This window comes from Camelus bactrianus, chromosome 32 (assembly GCF_048773025.1).
Source record: "Camelus bactrianus isolate YW-2024 breed Bactrian camel chromosome 32, ASM4877302v1, whole genome shotgun sequence".
In the NCBI taxonomy this organism is placed as follows: Eukaryota; Metazoa; Chordata; class Mammalia; order Artiodactyla; family Camelidae; genus Camelus; species Camelus bactrianus.
In genome coordinates, this window is record NC_133570.1 from 11,463,981 (window position 1) to 11,476,375 (window position 12,395).

At 50.5% G+C, this 12,395-nt stretch overlaps 1 protein-coding gene across 3 annotated transcripts in view; it reads left to right on the forward strand.

Annotated features, from left to right (window-relative positions):
- The window catches only part of NOS1 (nitric oxide synthase 1), a 166,200-nt gene that overhangs the window by 75,187 nt on the left and 78,618 nt on the right, over positions 1-12,395 (forward strand). For all 3 annotated transcript variants that reach the window (XM_074356469.1, XM_074356471.1, XM_074356470.1), the window contains exon 2: positions 8,550-9,717. In XM_074356469.1, coding sequence (XP_074212570.1) covers positions 8,993-9,717 — 725 coding nt within the window. In that variant the 5' untranslated portion in view covers positions 8,550-8,992. The remainder of the gene's footprint in view (positions 1-8,549; positions 9,718-12,395) is intronic.

The window sequence follows — 12,395 nt, forward strand, 5'->3', positions numbered from 1 at the left end:
CCAGGAGAAACTTGGTTGAGTCTCCAGGTACCAGGGAGCTGCAAGTTGGAGAATACTATACTTGATGTCCTCCTGAAAATAAAGACTTGACATTGCCATTGCAGTTGACATTTACAGTTTACAAGGTGCTCTTTCCAGCATCCGTCCTATTTAATCTTCACAAAAAAACCTTGGAAATAGTTGTTATTACCTTTTCAATTTCACAAAAGGAAACTGACTTCAAAATGTGAAAAATGACTTTCCCAAGATCAAATGCCTGGGAAATGGCACAGATGGGGAATGAGCCAAATCAAGTCTATTTGCTGTATTCCCCCTTAATTCTCAGAATTATGGAAGTAATTGCATCAGGAAATGTTGACTCTTGAAATATACTAAACCACAGTTAAATTATTTATTACTACTCAAGAAGGACAATTCTATCAAGTGAGTTTCATTCATTCTTATCCCTTTTTTTCCACCCATAATGTTTTGCCTATTTGCAGAAACCAGAAGCTGGAAAGTCATCCTGGACACCTCCCTCTCCCTAACCCCCTGCATCCAATCAGTCACCAGATCTTGCTGACTCAACCTTCTAAATATCTCTTAAATCTACTCACTTTCCTCCTTCCTCCCACTATTCTAATCCTAACCATCATCATTTCTCATTGCTCTCCTGCAGCAGCCTCCTAACTGGGCTCCCCATAGCCAGCCTCGCTTTTCCCATCCATTGTCCATCCAGCATCTTTATAAAATCTAAATCCAACCACAGAACTTCTCAAATCCCTCCAGTGTTTACCATTGCTATAAGAATAAGGTCCAAAATCTTTAACTTGGCTCTCAAGAGACCTGCTTGATCCTGAAGCTCTCTTCAGCTTTGTAAGATACTGACCTTCTTCTCTGACCATAGTGGACTTTGTCCAGTGCCTCAAATCTGTTCCCTCCCACCTCAGTGCCTTCTCTCCTCCATCCCTTGCTCTCACCACCCATCCCTTCATCTGGCCAACTCTGTATCCTGACTCTTCCTCCAGGAAGCCTTCCCTGACCACCACTACTCAGACTATGTTAAGTGTCCTGTCAGTGCTTCTGTTGGCACCTTGTATGTCCACTTTGTTCTACTCGCTGTACTTGTCATTAATATCTCTCTCCACTCCGTGCTTCACGCCTGGTTTGTGAGATCTGGGGGCAGGGATGCTGTATGTCTTGTCTGTCTGGTCTGTCTTTCATTCCCAGTGCCAGCCTCCTCACTGACCTAGTTGGGAGCTATATAAGAGCTGGTGAATGACTAGATGATATGAATGAAAAAAAAAAGGGAAGAAGAGAGGAAAAGAAGGAGAGAAAAGAAGGGGAGGAAGAAAAAGAAAATAAAAGAGGATGAGATTTATTGGGGGTAGAAAATATGGGCCATCTTCTTGTAATGATTCTTAAGAAATGTTTCAGAGACCACTGGTAATATGTTTCCTTTTTATAGTAATGAGGCCATCCTCTTGGCCATGTTTATGGTCCCATAAAATCTGGGCTGAAATACTTCATTTTCCTTGAGGTCTAAAGTGACTCTAAAAGTAATAGAAGTGCCACATGGCATTACATGGATTATCCCATCAAATGTTTTCCCATTTAATTATCCCATGTAATTTATTGCTCCCATTTTACAGATGAGGAACCTGAGGTTTATAGGTGGTGGAGGTGGGTCACAAACCATTGTCTTTCCAGCTCCAACGCGCATGCCTTCCACCGCCACATGACACTTCCGGTGATGGGGCGAGTCCAGCAACGATGAGGGCAGAGGTACATTTATGAGGACTTTTGTGCCACTGAAGGGTTCATGGATGGAAGGGATTTAAGAACCTTAGCCCCAAACCCTGGAATTTTCTGTCTGTTTGATGGGTACAGTGCTGCACAGCTGACTAAACTAGCTCAAAAAAATGAGCTTTGCACAATGAAGATGAAGCGAAGTTTTCATAATTCCCCAGATCTAGCCCCACATGGGGACGATAGCCCTGTAGCTCTCTCCTGATGACAGATTGGGCCAGTAGATACCCACACCCCACCCCAGTGGTGGTGACTCATCACCAGGTTCCAGGGCCCGCGTTTCTGGCTGCTTCTCTTGAGTTTCATGTCCCAACACACCGAATCCTGCTCTTTTGGTGTGTCCACAGCTTTTACCTGGTCCTTCAGCACAAAGTACTTTAAGCAACACATATGTCCATCTGACGCTACAGCCAGCCAGCAGTATAATGGACACTTGCATTATCATTATTAGTAATAGTAGTGGGTGCCATTGGGTACGGCATTGTAAGAACTCAGAAAATATTAACTCATCTCTTTCTGTCCTCAACACAGGCCCTGTTATCATCCCCATTTTTTAGATGCAGAAAATATGACTCAGAGAGGTTAGGTAACTTGCCCTCCATCACAAAGCCAAGTGGAGAAGCTAGGGTTCAAATCCAAGATAGTCTGAATTCAAAGACTTTGGTCTTTTTTTTTAAGGTGATACAAAAACATAGTGATAAATACATAAATAAACAGTATGAAAGAATATACACTAGAAAGCCAGCTTCCTTTTCCCATCCAACTAGCTTCCCAGTCCCCTTTCTCAGAAGCAACCATTGTTGGCAATGTATGTTGGGTGCCTTTCCAGAGAGATTCAGTGCGTCTCCAAGCTTATATGGAAATACGGATGAATATATAGAGTGAACATGTAAATATATTTATATATCGGTATGCTCCATCTTGCTTTTTAAATTTAGCAATGTGTCTTTAAGATCATTCTCGTTGGTCCTTGTAGATCTAATCCCCCCTAATTTAACGCCTGCCCTGTATTCCATCACGTGGATGTGTCACAGTTTATGTAACAGTTCCCTGTTAGCGGGTACTCAGATTTTTCCCAGTCTCTTGATATTCTGAACAATCCTGCAAGGATAAGAGTCTGTGTGTGTGTGTAAGGATGTTCCTTTCAGTTTATCTGCAGGAGAAGGTCCTACCAATTGAATTGCCAGGCCAAAGATGTGTGTATTTGCAATTCTTGATGTAGATATTGTCAAACCGCTGTTCAAAGAGGCAACAGAAGAGAGTGTGGGTTTCCCAAAGCCTCACAGCAGGGTGTACCGTCAACCGCCAAACAGTCCTTCATCCTTGCACTCCTAACTGTAAATGGCACTTGTTCCTGCCCCGGAGGTGTGGGCCTTAGATATGGGAAGATTAACATCATCGCAGACAAACTGTAGTTGTGACACTAGGGGAATTACGTGGCTGGGGAGACCCCCCCGCACCAGGGCTCCCGTGTCTCTGGGATCCCCAACTTTGACACACGATGCCAGCGTACCCCCCGGCTCACGGAGGTTGGCAGGTTTGTAGCTGTGACTTGCCAGCGTGGGAGAAAGCACGTCAGTTTGATTCCCGGGCGGTGTTCTCTCTGGGGAAAGACTGCAAATTAGCAGTTCGGGCGATGAAAGGAAGTTGGTTGTTTTGCTGTGTTTTGTTGTTTTCCATCTTTTTTTTTTTTTTTTAAGAGCACAGTTGGTTTACGGTTTTGGTCTTTTGTATGTGTTGGGGGTGGCGGTATTTTGTTGTTAAGACATGGAGGATTTGGGATTTGTTTTAAAATGAGGTTGGAGAGAGATGGGAAAGAGAGTTGTGACTTCATTGGAGATTTTGTGGGTGTTTGAGCTGAAAACAGCCAGGAGTTCACAGGCTGGGTGTGTGCCTGTGTGTTTTTAATGTTTAATGGTAATACACAGTTCACTGGTAATGCACATGATTTGAAAAATAATAATTTATATGATATTCAAAGAGAAGGAAAAAAAGTAGTCAGTGCAAAGTCTGTCTCCCTCCTACTACTGACTTCACATTTTCCTCCTAAGATGCAGCTGATGATACCCGTTCCTTCCAGAATATTCTCTTCATTTACGTGTGCAGAATGTATCCATCTGCATCTTTCTTTTTTCACCTAATGGTATATCTTGGAGCTCATTCCCTACCTGGAAATAGAGATCTGCCTCATTTTTAAAAATGAAACATTCATTGCACAGATGGGTTAGATTTCAGACGCCGTTCAGACAGCAAGATGTTGGATCCTGGACTGTCAGCCTAGGGGACATTCTGCTACTGCCTCTCTCTTCACATGATTCTAGGTGGGTTTTCTGTCTCCCCCACCTCCACCCTCATCACACTGCCTGGTTAACTTATCAGCAGATGCTCCGTGGGATTCAGGGAGGATCTCACGTCCAGGGGCCAGGAGGTCAGACACTAGACCTCCACTGCCCAGTGGCAATACAGTGTGAGCACATGTGTGATTTTTAACTGCATAGTAACATTCCAAAGCATCAAAAGCCACAGGTGAAATTAATTTTCATAATAATTTTGCTTAACCCAATAGACCCCAAACATTACCCTTTCAACATGTAGTCAATATTGGGAAATTATGAAGATATTTGATGTTCTTTTACTCCTCCTAGTCTTTGTGACCCCATGTGAGTTTCACCGTTACGTCACATCTCAGTGGAACCAGGCACAGTTCAGGGGTTCAGTGGCCACACGTGGCTAGTGGCTGCCCTGTTAAACAGATAGCTCCAGACTGCCCAGCTGTCACTGATCCATATCAAATGAACACCCCACCCCTCCTTGCTTCTCCCGGCATCTGTTTCCTTATTTTTGAGTCGGAGAGCTGGACAGTCTTTTGGATTTTAACGGCTCCTCTTCATCCTAAGGTTCACGGACTTTAAGTGCTAAAAATGGGAAGCCCTGGGCAAGCCAGGACAAGTGGGCCTCCCTGTTGTAGCTTAATTTCCACATCTATAAAATGGAGACAATCAAACGTGACCTGAGTCAGGGTGAGGGTGAAAAGTGTGGCAGGCGATGAAGATGTGCTTGAGGGGGAAGGCATCGTCCTCAGGGGATTGTTGTTATTAGGATTGACATTGACCCTGGTGAGTGCCCAGCACCACTCACTTAGAGCCAGGGCTACCCTCTCCCTTTCCTTCTCTGACCCTCAGTCACCTTGAACTTCTGTAAGGTGAGGATAAAAACAACACTTGCTTCATACCGTCACTGTCAGGATGAAATTAAGCCGCCCATGCCGAGGGCTCAGCGCCACGCTTAGCACACAGTAAACAATCACTAGAAGCTGCTCTCACCAGTCCTCTGGTGCAGACGTGGGCCCAGGGTGGGGAGTAGCGTGCCCAAGGTCACACAGCGAGATGGTAGTAGCAGTAGCAGACGCTGGCCTATTTCGGCTCCCTCCCTCTCCCTGGCAGTCATCCCCGGAAAGTCAGCCGCAAATTTCCTCGCAGCAAGGTAAATGAAATAAATACACCCGAAGCCACGGAACTACTCCAGTGAGGCCTGGAGCCAAGTATTGTTTCCATGGTATGTGCGCTGGCATGCACACACACGTGATTTGTTTAAAATCGCAGATCCAAAGGGTGGAGGCTGGGTTGGCAGGATGCGCTACCCAGCACCCGTCTCCCTGTATTCAGTGCCTTGTACCATGACCGGCGTGAGATTCCTCTGTGTGATTTCAAGCAAAGGGCCCCCTTCTAGGTGGCCCTTGGTGTACCTTTGGACAGACTGGGATGGAGGAGAAAGTGCCCTGAATTAAAAGCCAGGAAGTCCGAATCCTTACATCTTATGTAACAATAACAGGCAGCCACTTCTTCTGAGTGTTCAACTCTGTGATGTTGCTGAAACCCTTGCACTTACTGCTTTATTTAATCCTCCCAGTTACCCAGGGAGGGAGTAATTACCTGATGAGCCCATTTTACAGATGAGGAAGCTGCGGTTCAGAGAAAATAAAGAACTCACCCAGAAACACACAAATAGAGCAAGATAGGGCCTTGAAAAATCTTCCCTGTGGCAGAAGGGTGGCCAGCCATCCCAGGTGCTCCAGGGTTGAGGGGGCTCCTGGACGCAGAACATTCACAAAGCAAGATAAGTGAGATGCTGAACCTGATCCCCATCAGGGTGTGGATGAAACTATGGCAGCAGATGAAGCTGTGCTTTGGGGAGAGAGGCATAGTACTGAGGGATTGTTATTAAGATTAGGGTTGACCCTGGTGAAGTTTCGAATTGCTTAGATGGAGAGCTTGTTCCCCCACACCCACCCACCTTCCCCCGCTCTCCCGCTCTCCGCAGACACTGAATATCCCTCCCTCTCCCAAGTCCTGCCTCTTCCCAGTTCCTTCCAAAGATCAAGTTGCCTTTCTAAGGCCAAAGTCTGAGCAACAGCATTCCCATTTCCCAAGCACCAGCCAACAGCCCTCTCTGATTTAGACAGCAGCTGAGAGAAAGAGAAAGAGCTGGGAGTGGTCGGGGACATTCGTGGGTTGCTTGCTTGCTTTATTCTGAAGCCAAGCCCTGGCTCTGTCCTTTAGTAAATTCTGGCCCAAGCCAGGGTGTGGAAGAAGAGAGCTTGGGGGCCCCACCTCCCCAAGAGCTCACCTTCAAGCTCCTTCTTTAATTAAAGAACGGAGCCCAATGCCAAACTTGGACACTCAAGGGAGATCTGGAGGTCCCAGCTGTCCCTGCCTCCATCTAAACAACGAACATCCTGGATTTGGTACCCGGGAGAAATGGGGCTCCAGGAGAGTGCAGGAAGCAAGGCAGCGGTGGATGGGGTGGACCGATCCTCCCCCATGAGGAAGGACATAGTGGTTCTGGATGGTTTTCTTTGCCAACCAGAACCCCAGCAGCAAGACGCTGAAAGACACTCAGCCTGTCAATACACGGGCCACACACGGTCACACACACAGCAGAGAAATGACACAGCACGAGGGCGATGCATGAATACACAGAAACACACACACAGCGACGCCAGATGGAGAAGGCAGCCCGGGCTGGGTCTGGGTATTCAAGATTCCCTCACCCACACAGAGGGGCTGGCGGGCTTACATAACGCAAGCTGCAAAAGGGAGAGGCTGAACTTGCTAACCACCCGCCCGCCCCTCCACCCCGCGAAAGGGATCTAGGAGGTAGCGTTTCCTTCTCAGGGGGTTATCTGCACGCACCTCCTGTGCTCAGAGGCAGCAGGAGTTTATCAGCTGCCTCAGCCCTGAGGTGACCCCTGGAAGTCGCTAAAAAGGAAACAAGGGAGTATCACTTTGTTAGTAGTGGCAGATGGGGGCTCCCTCCTTGTGTTAAGGAGTTGAGGATGCCAGCAGCAAGAGATGCCAGGGTGGAGAGGAAACTGAGGCTCGAGCTGGGGGATAGGAAAGAGATGGGAGGCATTCTCCACTGCCCACAGCCCACAGATCACCTGCCCCAACTCAGACACAGAAAACACACTCACACAGCTGCCCGCTGCAGACGCATCACAATTGCACACACCTCACCAGGGCCACAGCATCCCCAGTTGGCCTCCCTGTTGGCCTTTGGTACCCCAGCCATACCCCATCTCTCCCAGCCTGGAGGAGCTGGTGGGATTCGCAAAAATAACTTGATTATAAATTTTTAAAAACTAGAGTATAAATTTTAAAACTCAGGCTTAAGAGTGGAGCTGATTTGAGTTCAAATCCTCCATCCATCATCATTCTCTGCGTGACCTTGGACAAGTCACTGAACCTTCCCGAGCTTTGGTCTTCTTGTCTGTTGAAGGGTTACTGTGAGGATCAAAGGAGGAAAAAAAATACACGTTAAGAACAGACGTGCTCAATAAGTGATCGCTGTGTTAGTCTTTGGGGCTTTTTCCTTTTTTTTTTTCTTACTCTTTTTCTAATGAATGCACTGGGATTTTGAACCCAGGACCTCGTGCATGCTAAGCATGTGCTCTACCACTGAGCTATACCCTCCCCTCAAGGGGCTTTTTCTTTTTCATTCAACAAATATGCATTGAGCACCTACTGTGTTTTATCTAACCCTAGGGGTATCCAGTCCACACTTCCTAATGTTTCTCTGTTAGGGTCTCGAATAGTCTTTGGTTCCCAGATGTCTTCCCACGTTCTATGTGGACCCATGACTTTGGTATTTATTATGCCAGCTTTGGTTTATAATGGTTTGGAATGGGGCCAAGTCTATCCTTTTGAACCTGGAATAAGTTGATAGTTACAAAAATGGTCCTAAAGGCCAGTTGACATCCCTGGTCGGTGGAAGGGGACATCGTTCCCTGTCTGTTAGTTTTGTTGTGGGGGCTTTGGGAGCAACTGGAAGGGAGAATCTGGAGATCTTTGTCGGCTGAGCTCCTGACCTGAGGATGGAAAGTGTTGCAAAATGCTGAGAGTCAAAGGCTGGTGAAAAGTTGGAATGGTGGCTTCTCGCAATGGCAAAGAGATAAGAGAGGTCTTATGATTCTTGCCATTTGATTTCTGGGGCTGTCAGTGGCTTCCCCCAGGAAACCCTCGGTCTCACAGGGCTTTGATCGTGGCACTGAAACCAGGCAATATGCAGCTACCTAGGGAGGTATCCCCCTTGAGAAAGAAGGAGTTCGTTTTTAGGTTGGCTTCAAAACTCCAGAGCATCTTATGGCTAGGCTTCTAGGTTGCCTGCATTTCCCATCTTAGTTTTAAAGGTGGTTCTGGGCACTCCACATCCATCTCTCCTTTTTAAATCTTTTCATCCCCTCCCTTGTTCCTTCTCTTCAGCTCAGGAGGCCCCAGATTGGATCTGCATCTCATGGGCTAGTGATGCCCAGAGGATAGTCCATGCTAGCATGCGTCACCTCTAGACACATCCACCAGACACTTCTCCTCCACTGTCTGCCTGACCCGTTGCTTAGGGACACGTCCCACCGCTTCCCCTGACGTCTGCTTGATCAACCGTCGTTTCCTTAGAGAACAAGGAAGGAGGCAGACGCAGGAAATCATGCCACCGACAGCCCAAGAGCAATGAGTGAATGATGCGGAGTTGACGTCAAAGGCAGAGAAGACCAAGGCCCAGCAGCAGCTCCCTCTCCAGACTCTCCTCGGCCCCGCAGCGTCGGCCCCCGGCTCCTTCTCTCAGCACAGCCTGAAGCCTGGCTCCTCCTGGGGAAATCGTCTCAGCTTGACGTATTTTGAGATCTTCAGACCCCTGGACACTAGACACCATGGAGAATCACATGTTCAGTGTTCAGCAGATCCAACCCAACGTCATTTCTGTCCGCCTCTTCAAGCGCAAGGTAGGGGGCCTGGGGTTCCTGGTGAAAGAGAGGGTCAGCAAACCGCCTGTGATCGTCTCCGACCTGATCCGAGGGGGTGCTGCAGAGCAGAGTGGCCTCATCCAGGCTGGGGACATCATTCTCGCGGTCAACGACCAGCCCTTGGTGGACCTGAGCTATGACAGTGCCCTGGAGGTGCTCCGGGGAATTGCCTCTGAGACCCACGTGGTCCTCATTCTGAGGGGCCCCGAGGGCTTCACCACGCACCTGGAGACCACCTTCACCGGGGACGGGACCCCCAAGACCATCCGGGTGACACGGCCCCTGGGTGCTCCCACCGCAGCCGTTGATCTGTCCCACCCATCATCAGCCAGCAAAGAGCAGCCACTGGCAGTGGACGGGGCCACGGGTCCTGGCAATGGGCCACAGCACGTGCCAGACATTGGGCAGGAAGCCGGCTCACTCTCCCACGCCAACGGCCTGGCTCCCAGGCCCCCGGGCCAGGACCCTGCCAAGAAAAGTCCCGGGGTTGCCCTCCAGGGGAGCGAGGAAAACAATAAACTGCTCAAAGAAATAGAGCCTGTGCTGAATCTTCTCACCAATGGGGGCAAAGGGATCAACGGAGGGGGACCTGCCAAGGCGGAGACAAAGGATGCAGGAGTCCAGGTAGACAGGTAAGCCCACAGGTGTGTGTGTGTGTGTGTTGTGTGCAAGCGTGTGTTGCAATTCAATCTCACAGCCCAACAGCCAACTGGAGCTGGCCAGACGTCTGCACAGGTGCATCCACTCAAGCACCCTTGTCTCTTTCCCTGAAAATTGCCTTTGCAAGTGTGGGATGGGCGTAACGTCCCATGCGTCTCTCTCCCAGCCAAACCCAGAGCTCATGATGATGGCAGCCGAGGTCACATCTTCCAGCAACCCCACAGGGTGGGTATTTTTGTAATCCACATCTCACAGTAGGAAGACTGAGGCTCAGAGAGGAGGGGCATTTCCCGAGGTCACCCGGAGAGTGAGAGGCTAGTGTGCACAGCAGACTCAGGTGCGGGTGGATGCCGAGGCTGTGGGGGGAGAGATGGGAAGAGCTGAGTGCTGGGGACCCTTAGACCAAGCTAGCTGTCTCCTGGTGACGGCCAGTCCAGGCCTGGGAAGCTTCTGAAGGGAGGAAATGGAGTCAAAGCAGAGAATTGGCCCCCACTCCCCAAAATGCTGGACTTGCTCAGATTATATGGGAACCGGGGTTAGAACTTGAAGAACTGGGGACCAGCCCCTCTGTATTTGCCAGATTGGAATCTTCTGATTCTCCGGGGAAGGAGAGATGGCAGCACAGTCCGTGATTCTAGCTCTTTGTCTGGGGAGAAATCAGCAGCTAGGCCAGGGGGTCGGGGAGCAGTGGGCCAGGAGATGGGAGACAGAGGGGAGTTTCTCTCTGCCTTCCGCTCCCGTCATAGGTCGGGCACTGACCCTTCAGCCCACAGTGCCACCAGGCAGACCCTTCTTATCCACAGAGGGGGGCTCAGGTCTGAGCCCCCCAGAAATCCAGACCCAAGACTTCCCAACCCCCTCCTCAAGGACCCTTGAGTGTCCCAAGAGCATTTAGAGGTCATCAGGAAGCCCCTTGGGCGCCTGGGTTAAAGTTGCTCCCCAGACCCCTGCATTTAACAAATGTTCGCTGAGGACCTACCTTGTGCTGGACACTGTTCTGGGCACCTCAGGGTAGAGCAGTGAATGGAAGAGACGGGTCCTCTGATCCTATGAGTGAATGAGACAGACAAACCCCCTGACCTTGGGGGGCTTACCGTGCAGTGGGGAAGACACAGATGTAAACTATGTAGACCGCTAGTCATACGTGCTAAGTAGATAAATAGAACTGGGGAGGGGTTGGGAAGTACTGAGGAGGGTGACATTGCAGATAGGAAGTTGGCAGGTCTCCCTAGGAAGGCGACACTGCAAGACACGGAGGGAAGGGCTAGAGGGAGCCCTGGGGCTTCATGGAGGAGGGGCGTTCCAGGCAGCGGGAAGGGCAGGTGCCAAGGTCCTGAGGTGCCAGTGTGCCAGCCGTGTTTGAGGAACTGCATGGGATGGAGTCCTCCTTCCTGGTGGGGCAGCCCCCAGACTGCCCACTGGTGGGCCCCCCAGTGGTGGCAGCCCACCACGGCCCACCATTACATCCTGGGGCTTTTCCAGCTTCTCATACCTGGGCAAAAATTGACCCGGTCCCAGCCAGACCCCAAGTAGGAAGGTGGAGGCTCTGTGAGAAGTGCCAGGGCAGAGGGGAGACAGGTCACCTGCTGCCCTTCCAGCCCTGCCCTTCCTGCTTCGGCAAATTCCCTGCAGACACTCTGGAGTCTCCCCCACACCTTTGGTCCTGTCTCCGTGGGAGATGGTGAGTCTTGGGCCCCATACACAGGACAGGGTGTGAGCTTTTTGGTGGGGCAGATGGCTGGGTTCCCCCAGTGCCCTGATGTCCATTTCCAAAGCTGGGGGCCAGGATCCATCCTTGGGGCTCTCCTGGTAGCAGAGACCTGGAGCCTGATTCTCCCATGACTAGCACGGGACCCCACCTGCCGCAGACTCGGGGGAGCTGCCACCCCCCAGGGGTCCCTGCAGTGGCACACCCAGTGGAGATGGCATGATTAGCTTTGAGATAGCTTCTGGGCACACACTAACCACCCCCCCGCCCCTGTCTCACTCCGAGGACTTAAAATTCTAAAACAGCTGTAGAATCTGGAATCTATCACGGGTCTTGTTTTCCAGAAGGCATTGGAAGTGCCCGTCCTCAGAGGCTTCAGAGCATGACCTCTTCCTCCTAATCCGATCCGTGCCTCCCTCATCCCCAGCACCACCTCTCCCAAGAGGGGCAGTGAGACCCTGAACGGGGCCCCTTACCTGGTGCGGCAGCTGACCCCTGTATCTCATGACCTACGCACTTGGTTCTGATTATCAGCTGGGCATGGGCCTGGCATGGGGTGTGCGCTGCAGAATTCCCGGGGGCTCTATTTCAGAAACCCACCCCAGCCCCAGGAGTCTGACTCTGGTGTGTGGTACGGAGAAGTCCCTCCCATTGCTGGGAGCTGGGAGCTGGGCCCTCCACCCGAGGAGCCAATGGGACTCCCTCTCCCAGCCGACAGTCCAGGACATAAGGGCTGGGGACAGGCCACCAGGCTGGGATGAGATCGGCAAGTGTAAGGAATGTTACGGGAGCCCTCTTGGTGGCCAGGCCCCGAGGGGGCCTCTCCAAACCTCATCTTGGGGAAGGAGCCTTTGTTTCCCGGAGGAGGAGGGTGGGACAAGCCGGTCTGACATGGGGCCCTGCTCCCGCAGAACTTTTTTCCCAACTCAAGAAGCTACATCT